The sequence below is a fragment of the Centruroides sculpturatus genome, unplaced genomic scaffold (genome assembly GCF_000671375.1).
Source record: "Centruroides sculpturatus isolate CEXI.00-Female unplaced genomic scaffold, Cexi_2.0 scaffold1636, whole genome shotgun sequence".
In the NCBI taxonomy this organism is placed as follows: Eukaryota; Metazoa; Arthropoda; class Arachnida; order Scorpiones; family Buthidae; genus Centruroides; species Centruroides sculpturatus.
The window spans coordinates 121,087-135,217 of record NW_019385765.1 but is presented as its reverse complement, the minus strand read 5'-3'; the positions used below and the strand labels follow the sequence as shown (position 1 = coordinate 135,217).

At 30.5% G+C, this 14,131-nt stretch overlaps 1 protein-coding gene across 2 annotated transcripts; it reads left to right on the top strand.

Annotated features, from left to right (window-relative positions):
- The first annotated feature begins 1,048 nt into the window (after positions 1–1,048).
- Positions 1,049–8,834, top strand: LOC111641909 (immunoglobulin domain-containing protein oig-4-like). 2 transcript variants are annotated; one of them, XM_023388159.1, is made up of 3 exons: positions 1,049–1,312; positions 7,397–7,546; positions 8,568–8,834. In XM_023388159.1, exons 1-3 carry the CDS (start codon positions 1,295–1,297, stop codon positions 8,724–8,726), a joined length of 327 nt encoding a protein of 108 aa, XP_023243927.1. In that variant the 5' UTR covers positions 1,049–1,294; the 3' UTR covers positions 8,727–8,834. The 2 variants fall into 2 exon arrangements, with proteins under 2 accessions (XP_023243927.1, XP_023243926.1); XM_023388158.1 differs by having other exon boundaries at positions 1,049–1,817.
- The last annotated feature ends 5,297 nt before the right edge of the window (positions 8,835–14,131 follow it).

Below are 14,131 nucleotides of genomic sequence, written 5' to 3'. Positions count from 1 at the left end.
TGGTTTGTCAAGAAAGCTGCTCTAACAGGAATCCTATTAAAACTGCTTTGAGAGGTGGTGTAAATCGGAGTAGAAACAAATAGATTAACAAAGAAACATTCTATGCATTTATTTTTATTTATTTTAAATGGCTAAAGAGGCCAAATACATGCCTCTCTGTGACTACAAGTGTTCAGTAATTTTATCCACTGAGCTACTTGTGGTGGGTGTGATTCTATTAACTATTCAATGCAACGACAATTTTACTGTTAACTCCATTTACATGATGTAATAAATTAATTTAACAAGCGTGCCCATCAATGACAGAGCGCATAAAACTACTAAATGCTAAAAGTGGGTCCCGTGCTTCATCAACGTGCAGTTTTCTGGGTGCTCTTCTCGTGTCTAACACCTAAAATAGAAGCCAGTTTTTTTTCCATGGAAAGTCATCCAAGGAGGAAACTCTTAGCAAATCGCCCAAGTGTCGAGTTACCTATCCCATCAAACCAGAACATTTAACACCGCGTAACATGCAGAGAAGACCTTCAACTTTTATTTATTTTTTTTTTATTTTAAAGACACACGAAAATGTGCACACACTAGCGCTATATTATAATTAAGCTTACAGCCTACAAGTGCGTTATTATATTCATTTATACAGATCAATAACATTAATTCTAAACGGTGTTAAAGCTAACTTATCAATAGCTTCTATGAAGAACAGGAAGAGCCACGTTTAAGGCCAATTTCTAGCCTAAATAAAAGAAATATTGCTCTATTTTTTTCTAACAACAAACTAATTATTTATTTTCAAGGCTCTAAATGGCCTTTGTTTAAGTTTTATACCCGATTTAGGTCACGTAACGTGTGGCCTAATAATCATTTAAGAGAAAGAATTTTGTCTCTAACAATAACAATTTTAAAGCTTCCACATTGATTTAACGATTACCTACAAAATTTTTATTAAAATATCAAGGAAATGTTTAATTAACATTAAACCTAAATTCTTAAGAACAATTAAAGAAATACATTAAGAATTTTATCACAAAAATTTCACACTAATCCTGTACATTTGCATGTTGTGGTGCATCGTATATTAACAATTTGCGTATTTTTTTTAAATTAAATTAGATAATATTTACAGCAGTTTTGTCCGTAAAATCCATTTTACTAGGAAATTGGGTAGATTTAATGTTATTAAATCAATAATAACGGTCTGCAGCTTTGCTCGAAATGAATTACACGAGTAGATCAATAGGAACGGGATCGGGAGGAGGTGTAAGCAATTCTTCTCTACCTCTTAAGTAAATGCTGCATGCATCTAGACGTTCAGGTAAGTTTATAATACGATTTCTCCTCAAATCTCAAAGGATATTTTAAAATTATTAAACGAAATTCGTGCATCACTAAAGCTTAAAAACTATATGTGGATGGGTTAAGTTACCCAAATCAAACGTCGAATCTATACTCATCCTTTGAAGACCGGTGTCTATCGATTATTTCTGTTAACAGCACTCCAGAAATTTCTGCAGCTCACCGTTCTAACTAAATTAAGAATCTTCTACACCAGATTATAGTTTAATTGGCATTCAGATCGAAGGAATTGATTACTTTAATCATTTTTTCCCTTATTTCTTACGGGTTTAATTAAGTATATAATGACCCGCTACACGGTGTCGATTTTGCTGGGTGCGATATTCGTGATGGATCTAGCTATCACCGGTGATGCAGCGAGAGCTAGAAGAATATGCAGGATTAGGAGACCGAATAGAAAGGGTTCTCCTATAACCATTTTCGATACGCATCCATGTTGGAAGGAATACTATGACAATTCTAATGTAAGTTTCCGTATCTTTATTTTAATCATGTGTTCGATAATGCTATGTACTTCACTAGTTGCAAGGTGCTCTTAAGTAATCAATAAGAAACTAAAACACACATCAGGACAGATGTAAGATTCGTGGGTTTATAATGGCAATCACGTAGATTTCCTCACGACGAATTAATTATGTAGAAAAAATAGCTTTTGGCTAACATAAATAATAAATTTCTAAAATATAACGTAAATTCAGAAGCATTAAATGGGCCTTCTGATATATTTTAATAATAGAAAAACGTCATTGAATGTATTTAGCATCCAATCGTAGTGTTAAAGATCTGAAATGGATACAATGTTGGCATTTTTTCATTGAATCCATTATGAAGTTAACAAAGGCTAATTTATTTTTCCTTGTTAATTTCACAATGGGTTTAATGAAATAAGGAACGTAATAAAGGGGGAGATCTGCCNATAAGAACATCTCCCTTTAAATTTATGCATTCCTTCTTCTACATGATGCTTCCTTTTCATATTCCAAATTAGTTTAAATTACATTCTCCTTGTAGGAAATCAACTACTTTTATATTTCTCTTGCTTATCCTTCCTTACTAGTCATTTCCATGCTGACAACCAAGTATTTAGTTGGAATTTATATATTAAGGAGTGTATTGATACATTAAATAAGTAAACACTGTAGATGCATATAGAATTTCTAACATAATAAACATTTTCTACATTATAAATCAATTTTATTTTAATGAAGTTACACTATTACATTTCACTTGGTTATAATTTTAGAGAGGTTAACATGTTGATAAAGGAAGCTAATCTGTTATTTCAGTAACAATTTATCTTCTCGATTAGTTTTAAAAGTCAGTATTGATTGGAAATAAAGATATAAGATATAGCTAATGACAAAATCTTAGTTACAGTTATAGAGAGATATTGGTTTGTCAAGAAAGCTGCTCTAACAGGAATCCTATTAAAACTGTTTTGAAAGGTGGAATACAAACAAACAGATTAACAAAGAAACGTTCTACGCATTTATTTATTTATTTTTATTTTAAATGGCTAAAGGGGCCAAATATAAGCCTCTCTGTGACTACAAGTGTTCACTAATTTTATCCACTGAGCTACTTGTGGTGGGTATGATTCTATTAACTATTCATAACTATTCAAAGCAACGACAATTTTACTATTAATTCCGTTTATATGATGTAATAAATTAATTTAACAAGCGTGCCCATCAATGACGGAGCGCATAAAACTACTACTAAATGCTAAAAGTGGGTCCCGTGCTGCATCAACGTGCAGTTTTCTGGGTACTCTTTACGTGTCTAACACCTAAAATAGAAGCCAGTTTTTCCCATGGAAAGTCATCCAAGGAGGAAACTCTTCGCAAATCGCCCAAGTGTCGAGTTACCTATCCCATCAAACCAGAACATTTAACACCGCGTAACATGCACAGAAGACCTTCAAATTTTATTTATTTTTTTTTTATTTTAAAGACACACGAAAATGTGCACACACTAGTGCTATATTATAATTAAGCTTATAACCTACAAGTGCGTTATTAGATTCATTCATACGGATCAATAACATTAATTCTAAACGACTTTAAACTTAACTTATCAATAGCTTCTATGAAGAACAGGAGGAGCCACGTTTAAGGCCAATTTCTGGCCTAAATAGAAGAAATATTGCTGTATTTTCTTCTAACAACAAACTAATTATTTATTTTCAAGGCCCTAAATGGCCTTTGTTTAAGTTTTATACCCGATTTAGGTCACGTAACGTGTGGCCTAATAATCATTTAAGAGAAAGAATTTTGTCTCTAACAATAACAATTTTAAAACTTCCACATTGATTTAACGATTACCTACAAAATTTTTATTAAATTATTAAGGAAATGTTTAATTAACATTAAACCTAAATTCTTAAGAACAATTAAACAAACACATTAAGAATTTTATCACAAAAATTTCACACTAATCCTATACATTTGCACGTTGTGGTGCATCGTATATTAACAATTTACGTATTTTTTTAAATTAAATTAGATAATATTTACAGCATTTTGTCCGTAAAATCCGTTTTACTAGGTAATTGGGTAGATTTAATGTTATCAAATCAATAATAACGGTCTGCAGCTTTGCTCGAAATGAATTACACGAGTAGATCAATAGGAACGGGATCGGGAGGAGGAGTAAGCAATTCTTCTCTACCTCTTAACTAAATGCTGCATGCATCTAGAAGATCAGGTAAGTTTATAATACGATTACCTCAAATCTCAAAGGATATTTTAATAATTGAACGAAATTCGTGCATCACTAAAGCTTAAAAACTATATGTGGATGGGTTAAGTTACCCAAATCAAACGTCGAATCTATACTCGTCCTTTCAAGACCGGGGTCTATCGATTATTTCTGTTAACAGCACTCCAGAAATTTCTGCAGCTCACCGTTATAACTAAATTAAGAATCTTCTACACCAGGTTACTGTTTAATTGGCAATCAGATCGAAGGAATTGATTACCTTAATCATTTTTTCCCTTATTTCTTACGGGTTTAAGGATATAATGACCCGCTACACGGTGTCGATTTTGCTGTGTGTGATATTAGTGATGAATCTAGCTATCATCGGTGATGCAGCCAGAGCTAAAGGTAAATGGAGGAATAGGAGACCGAATAGAAAGGGTTCTCCTATAACGATTTTCTATACGCATCCACGTCGGAAGGAATACTATGACAATCCTAATGTAAGTTTCCGTATCTTTATTTTAATCATGTGTTCGATAATGCTATGTACTTCACTAGTTGCAAGGTGCTCTTAAGTAATCAATAAGAAACTAAAACACGCATCAGAACAGATGTAAAATTCGTGGGTTTATAATGGCAATCACGTAGATTTCCTCACGACGAATTAATTATATAGAAAAAATAGTTTTTGGCTAACGTAAATAATAAATTTCTAGAATATAACGTGAATTCAGAAGCATTAAATGGGCCTTCTGATATATTTTAATAATAGAAAAACGTCATTGAATGTATTTAGCATCCAATCGTAGTGTTAAAGATCTGAAATGGATACAATGTTGGCATTTTTTCATTGAATCCATTATGAAGTTAACAAAGGCTAATTTATTTTTCCTTGTTAATTTCATAATGGGTTTAATGAAATAAGGAACGTAATAAAGGGGGAGATCTGTCAGGAGGTATGCCTCTGGGAGAACTTTCTATGATAAAGTAATTTGGTGTTAGAAACGTGAAGAAAACACAGGAGTGGGTGAAGAGAAGATACTGAATGCAGTCAGAAGTGTTTTGGAATCGAATGAGTTTGTTCGTGTTGTGGCAAAGGCTAGCAAAATACCACATGTTACTATACAGAAAGCTAAGAAAAATATGAATAATTAGACAGCATTTTTAGCGGATTTTTTCCCATTCTATATCATGTTTGTTCTTACTAATAGGTGTAAACAAAGCACTCACAACCGTCTCGGCCGTTTTACCAACAATGTATTCATGAAGATACGTGTATTTCAACTGAAAATGAGCTATGCAAAACTACAGAAGATCGTTATTGATTCTCAAGAAAGTGATATGGTTCATTACATTGAGGAAGCGAGCAGCATTTACTTTGGCCTTGAATCTGATGGTGTCAGGCTTATGAAGTTGCAAAAATGAACAATATAGATCCCAACATCGTGGGCAGAAAATGAAAAAGCTGATAATTCAATGCACGCCGTGCAAATAATAGTCACATGAAACATGCACGAATAGTGATCCATTCTACGTATGACTCTGATAAATCTGCAAAAAAAAACTACTTTAAAATATCTCCTTCTCTTTCTGCAGCTATGATATACAGAATAGGATTAATTATTTTAAAACACAAGGATAAAGACGTGTCTCTATGATATACATATTGGTTGTCGTGGTTTTACATTTGCCAGAATATACAATTCCAACTTACCCCATGTTCTGTTTCAATATACCCCAGGTATGGGGTAAATTGAAATAAACGGCATTCCAAAAAAATTTTTTTTCTGAAAATACTGTTCATAAAACAATAAAACATAATACATAATGACGTCCAATTAATTGCCATATCTGATGACATGGGCCGGATGGCTGAAGGGTGAAAGTGGCAGCTTACTTGTGGTGAAGGATGGGGTCCCACAAATCTAGACGATATATAACGAAAGTTTCCTAAATATTTTAGAGGTTAAAGGTTAATAAATAAGTATTTAGTTTTGGTTCGTGGGAGACTATAACAATACCTTTCACAAACCTTGCCATCATTTTAATTTTTCGAGAAAGATGTGATGAATACATGATACAATGTTTCCCCGATCATCCCTTTACTAATAATAATAAATTATTATTTAATGTTCTGCAGTGAATAGCTCTTAGATTACAAGTTTTTACAAAGTCTTTGCCAGTGTTTCTTAACCTTTTTAGTGATCGGCATCCTTTTAAAAGTTGTATTTAAGAGGGTAATCGTGAGGGTCCAGGGTAACGTCGTAGCGTTTTCCAGTTTGCCGTGGGCTCTGAGAGTACAAGATATTGGTCTTAGAAATTCATTGGTGCGTTGGTTCATTCCACAAAAAACAATTTCATCTATTCTCTTAATTATTTACTAATTTCTTAATAATCGTAAAAATGCTAAAATTGTTAAAAATGTATTACAGTTTCAGGCTTTTAGATTACTATTAGACAGATTAGAACATGAGTTAATGCCAGAATTTTTTTACAGGCATTTTTCTTTCCTGGTGTGTTGTAGGATCGATTATATATTGGATTAATGGAATATGGTTAAGCAATCTACTACGGGAAATGCCTTTCTAAAGAAAACTGGGTCCTATTTATATGTTAGACAGGTGAAGGAAACCCAGAAAACTCAATGCTACCAGCCTATTGAGAAGGTGATAACACATAATCAACTACCAGTGTTTAGTGGTTTTATCTATAGCACTTGGCAACTGATGGACCATAACATGAATGGATCTATATGATCCATTTCACTTGTTACATTTCATCTACATCATCAAATTAATAAAATCATTATGATTTTGAATTTTTTAGGCTATATAACAGTTTCATTCAAATTTATTGGATCTTCTCCAATCATAACCATCAGAATACAGTGTGTGTTTCCACATTGTAAGATATAAGAATATAAGATTGCATCTAGGAATAGTTGCCCGGATATATACAGAAACTTCTACATTGTTTATCAATCTGCTGATGCAAGACACCAATACATTATAGTTTATACGGTTAGATTCTTGACAGTTATGGATTCGATCCTATTATCCTTTGTTGAAGAATAGTATCTGGACAGGAATACACTTAAAATATAATCATAAGAATTTTCTATGCCTGGCTGAAATTAAACTTCTGAAACATTAAGAATATCTTTATAGAATTCTGAATCAAAAGCATCAAATTTGTCCAACACATTTATCTTATCTTACTATAATCATAATGTTAAATGTTTGCAGTTAAAAATTGGCATCTAAACTAAATGTAAATACAATGCTTCTCAAACATATTTACTCTATTAGCATGAAATAAAGTATGTATTATCTTTGTACAGGGTGTTGAAATAACTAAAGCATCTCATTTTGATTACGAGTTTTTACTTGGACATAAAATTGTTTTCATATGTGAAGCAAAAGGAGATCCACAACCAAGAATTAACTGGTTTAAGGATGACATCAAACTCTATGTACATCCTTTTATAAAGGTAAATTACGTATTATTTAAACATATTCTAAGAATAATAAATACATATCATTTTAATCAAGTTTTTATATATAAAATATAGGATAGATTAAAATATTTTTATCTTAGGAATCTAAAACACCCCTTAATTAAAGGAGCAACTTGACTCTCTGTCATCTGGGGTTAAATAAGATCCCAGCGCCCTGTCTTGTTCCAGAGTTGTGGAATGTTTGATGACATGTGATGAATCAGTCTGAACCATCACCAGTCTAGCTCCAGTCATACACACCCTTTCCTCTCAGTACTCCCTTACCTAGCATCAGTAAATTATCCACATCATTTATTTTTCAAATAATTACATTTCTCTCCTAAGTACCAGGTAAGGGCAACCCTCTAAGCTGGTGCTTGAGACATATGTCCTGTCTATTCTCCTAATTGCATTCCTGAAAGAAACTAAGAAAAATATCAGAAATATTCATTTCTTACATAAATGAAAAGGTTCTTTATACTTTTAAATTTGGAAAGAGGAGTTGAACAAGAATATTTTTCTTTCATTCTTATCGAAAATGAGAAGCGCACATTTTATTTTTTAAGCAACTGTAGCGACAAGAAGGATAAATTTTCAAAATAATTACTGTTGTGTCAAATGGAACAAATATTTTATTTCCATAATTAAATATTAAAATTTAACTTCCATGTTTTTGAACCACAGGAATTTAATATTTGCTCTACTTTTAGATTGTAACATATGGACCAGATTTAATTTATATTTGCTCTGATCCTAAGTTAAAAATATAAGTAACACTTCCTCTCTATTAAATAATAATAAATGTAAACTCAGGATGTCCCAATCTGTACATTACATGTAAATCTGTTAGTTAACACATCTATGTTGCCCAAATAATATAAATTAAGATAAACTTTACTTGATGAAAATTATATGCTCCTGTAAAGCAGTTAAATGTAATAAATTAATCAATTAAACTGCTTTACAAGAAGTTATGTTGAATATAATTTAGTTATTGACGTATAATGTATTGCAGATTACGGAATGGCAGCTGAAAAACAAACACATCAAAAGCAAATTACAGATAACACCAGCTCGTCAGATGGATTCGGGGATGTACGATTGTCAAGCCGATAATAAATACTCGATCGACAGTAGAAGTTTTAAAGCAGATTTCAGTACAATTAGTAAATAAATTCGATTTAACGAAATTAACTTCTGGTATGTAATCAGAAGAACAGAGAATATGAATGTTCCTTCATATTTTTTAAAAAGAAATCTGTATTAAATAACTATTAATATCGTGTGCATTTTAAATTATGAAAGTAATTTTTGAATTCTATGTGTAAAATGACATATTAATATATCAAACATAATGTTTCAATTATATATTACTGCACATCTTAATGTAGTAAAGTATTATAAAGTATATTTTATAAATATTATTTTTACATTATATTGATATATAATTAAAAATATTGGTATGATTTGAATATCAAATTAATAAATAAACTTCTGAATTTAATGAATCAATCAGATCCTTGTAGAATTTTGTTAATTTTTTATTTTTTAAAGTATGAATTTTTCTCGTAATATTTTTGATTTGCACATATTGGATTTTTATAGCTGATATTATTGATACATCATGGGAAAATTTTCCAATGATGTAACTAAAGCAGAAGTTTTATGAATTAAATCTTACGAAAAATAAAATCTGTTTTCAATATCCATCTTCTATACCCACAACATGTTTACAAACGATTGACAATATTAGATTAAATAATAATGTTACAAATCTGCTTTCACTGGACTCGCACATCAAAAATTCTGACTATTCCAACATTTCTCGTCCATCATCGGAGTCTAATTACAAAAAGCAAATACACCAAATTTCTTATCAAACAGTACTTCATATAAGAACATCTCCCTTTAAATTTATGCATTCCTTCTTCTACATGATGCTTCCCTTTCATATTCAAAATCAGTTTAAATTACATTCTCCTTGTAGGAAATCAACTACTTCTATATTTCTCTTGCTTATCCTTCCTTACTAGTCATTTCCATGCTGACAACCAAGTATTTAGTTGGAATTTATATATTAAGGAGTGTGTTGATACATAAGTAAACACTGTAGATGCATATAGAATTTCTAACATAATAAGCATTTTCTACATTATAAATCAATTTTATTTTAATGAAGTTACACTATAACATTTCACTTGGTTATAATTTTAGAGAGGTTAACATATTGATAAAGGAAGCTAATCTGTTATTTCAGTAACAATTTATCTTCTCGATTAGTTTTATACAGCAGTATTGATTGGAAATAAAAATATAAGATATAGCTAATGACAAAAATCTTAGTTGCAGTTATAGATAGGGAGATATTGGTTTGTCAAGAAAGCTGCTCTAACAGGAATCCTATTAAAACTGCTTTTTGCAATTGCGTTGAGAATTGGTTTTAATTCATTTTTATTAATTAATACTAATTAATGATCTATTATTTCTTTGTTTATGAATAAAGCTGGTGCCTCTAGGCAATGGCCTAGGATCGCCTAATGGTAAAACTGGCCTTGTGCCTGTATAGTACCATTCTTAAAATTTAATTAAAACTGCATATACTAAATACTGTATTAAAAAATTGTACTACATTTAAATATAGTGAAAAACTATTTAGAATTTTCTCCAAAGAAACAGGATCAAATAATACATAATTGAAATTGAAGTCATGATATACCACAGGATGACAAGTTAATATTTTTTTATGCCAAACTCATATTATAGCTTTCACTGAATGTTTTAGTGTTTAATTTTTTATTTTCTGTTTTTATTCTTAAAAAACAGTAGTAATCTTTTCATTGCACACACTTCTTCTACTCCATCGTTAATCACAGCACGTATCTGAAGAAATTACAAATGAACTGGATGAAGAACTTAAAACTAAATAATCTACACATTAAAATTACTGCAGTACGTATTTTTAATGAACAAAAACATTTTATTATTAATGTTCAATTACTGTTAAATATTCTACAACTGATGAATATCCATCAACTAGATCAAATACTTGCTGGGTAAATTTTAAGGCATTTATCTGATTAACAGCAACAAATTCCAAAGTGTGTTTTGCCTATTTAATACTCAAATTTCACTAATAATTGTCTTCTACAATTATTAAATTTTTGAATTTTAGTATTTCTATTAAGAACCATTAGGAGTTCTATGTTAGAATTGCATATTAAAATAGAATCTTCTATTAATAAAACAATTTTGTAAACTGTTTATTGATTGTTTAACTGATAAAGAATACTACAAATTTGTAGATTTCTCCTCTATTGTGATTGCTTTGCACCGTTAGCCAAACTATTTAAAGACACTAAACACACCTTACACACTTTTCCAGCAATTAATTTTAATTAAAACTAATGTTTTTGACCTTTGTCAGGTTTTCAAATAGAGATTCTATTTGAAATGTTAGAAACATTAGTGTGTTCAGTGTCTTTTATATATTATGGTAGTTTCAGCTTTGACCATTAAGGAGCTAATCTATCACTAATCTATCCCTCTGAAAAAGAATACACTTGGCGGATGGAGCCAATTTATGCTACTTTAAATTTATCAAAAATACTGTATATTCCTACTTTTATGATTTAATCGGTTGATCTATTCTAAATTATTTAATTAATTTAAATTTAATTATTAATTACGAAACCTCATTTAATGAGCACCTCTCATAACGAGCAAAGCAAATTGTAAAAAAAAATGACTCGCTTAAGGAGCAACGTTTCACATAACGAGTGACGAGGAGAGGGGAAGTCCTAGATTGTGTGCATGCTACATCAGTTTGTGTTTGGCACTCATTCTGCTAGAATCTTAATGCCACTTATGATCACACATTTTTCTAAACTTGTGTTTAGACATATTACATATATAAACATCAACAACCATAGCCTATTATATAATAAACACGCCAAACAATATGCCAAATTTTTATGCTATGTAAAGGCTATAATTAAATATTAGAAAGTACCATATTTCGAATTTTTTTTGGTTCTCTGCAAATCAAATTTGCATTCCAGGTTGGTTCAGTCCATGCTAGAAGAAAAGATGATGATTCACGCTCCTTAATAATATATATTGTATAATTTTCTTTGAATAAACATTATACAATATATATTATATACAATATATACATAAAATATTTGAATATTTTTTCGGCATGGAATGCATTATCGTATTTTACATTAATTTATATGGGAAAAATTGTTTTGCTTTACGAGTAACATTCTGGAACGAATTATGCTCGTTAAGTGAGATTCCACTGTATTACTATTGATACACAATGTCAACCTAATGCCTGTCTTTAGGTCAAATTACTAATTAAATTAATTAAATTAACAGTCTAAACATAGCCCAACAAATACAGCAAATTACATATTTGAATTACAGTAGAGCCTCGATTATCCGACCCCCGATTAACTGACACCTCGGTTAACCGACCGTCCTAGTCGGCAAATTTCAAATGTCCGCTAGTGATGTGGCGCTACAATATTTGGCTATGTCTTGGCTACTTTAATATTATTTTTACGTGTTTTAGCTGGCAACACTCATTCGACCATGAAAGGGAGCCAGTATTTAAACGAAGCTTAATTTTCTAATTTTTAACGATACAATAGCGACGATTATTATTTTAAAAAATTTTTGTTAGGCTTAACATCGATGAAAATTCAACGCAAAATAGGTTAATAGCGATATACTAATATACTAATTACATGGGATATAATAATATACTACACTAATAATGGATTTTTTCAAACTTTTCGGTTATCCGACTTTTCAATTATCCGACCAACCCCAGTCCCCAATTGAGTCAGATAATCGAGGCTCTACTGTATTATTAATAATTCAGTATAAACAGCTTAATAAGTATAAGAATATAATGAAAAAGCAAACAATTATTTATTGCGACATTGCCACAATGCTGGACTGAAATTTTTAACGTAAAAAATCAAATTTCTAGTTCAGACTGAAAGTTCATATATAGTTAATTGGGGGCAGTCCCTAAGCTTTCAACATCTGCTCTCAATTTTCATCTAACTCCATTTGAGATTAACAAAGGAAAGATGATAAATGACAGTGGAAATGTATGGGTCTGCAATTTGAAAATTACAATATTCATTGTGAGTTTGGACATGCCCACAATGAGGTGGTGGTGATGGATGAGTACCAAATCCAGGATACAGCACCCCTGAAATATTTCTAGGATGTTTTGACCCACCTGGGTCCTCAGAGTGATAGGACGATGCCTTAACTGTCTTGATCATTTGCAATTATATCAAAGCTAAATGATTACTGGATTAAATCGAGCTAAATTCCCGCTACTAATAATTAATAACTTGTAGAATATTAAACTTAATATAATATATTCTCTTAAGAGAACCTGCATTTAATTTAATATATTTAATTCTGTTATAATGATATAAAATCATTTTAATTATTTAAATTATTGTCAAATTTTCTGTAAATAGTTAATTATAATAAGTCTTCTACTTCCAAGATAAATGATTAAATTATCGTATAGAAACTGTTTTCATTTTAAAACTTTAATTTAATATTAGTGGAAATTTAATTAATTAAATAACAAAGTGCAAGTTCTAAACAAATATTTGGGTAATTGTGTTTAAAAATCTTAGCAAAAATCTGTAAAAAGTTTGTATAATTATCAATTTAGTGCACAAGCACTTAGACTAAACAGCAAGCTACACTTTGATCCATAACAGTTGGATCCTCTCTAAAATAAGTACAATTAGTATGTGAGAAAAATGGGAAATGACAGCTTTTTATGAGTAATTTGGATATCTAACTCATTTTCCTATACATTATAGGAACTGAGTGGGGTTGTACTAATATTAAGTAGACCGACACTTTATCTCACTACAGACTGGATGATAAGTATATATATATATAATTGCTTCTGAATAGTAAATATTATATATAATTAATTTCAAAATATAAAATATAATTAACATTTATGTGAATTTAGTAAAACTTTCTCATAAAAGAAACTCACTAATCTCTTTATAAAAAATTTTCAGGATAACTTAATAGCGAGGTTGAGGCTGAAGTTTTAAATGCAAAAACGTGTACGTCACACATTCAGCGCCACTTTCCTGTAAGCCTAGAAGTTTGACAATGGTGTTTGGATAGTCAGTGGAATCATGCTCAACATTCCAAACACCATTGTCAAACTTCTAGGCTTACAGGAAAGCGGCGCTGAATGTCCGGCATACACGATTTTGTGTTTAAAACTTCGGCTTCAACCTCGCTAATAACATCAAAAACTGTATTTTATAGATAGTATTTAATTTTTATTTCATTTTTGAAAAATCAAATTAAATAAAAACAATTTTTAATAAATGTATTAATCAATGTTTATAATTAAATTTTATAAAAATCTCAAAAGTTCAAATAAAGATTCAAAGAAAAATTGTATGAAAATTATGTTTTATTGGAATAAATCCTGTAAATACTGTATTTATTCTAATAAACAGAGCAGCTGAAAGTGAAAAACTTATCAGATTTATTGCATTAATAGTCGTC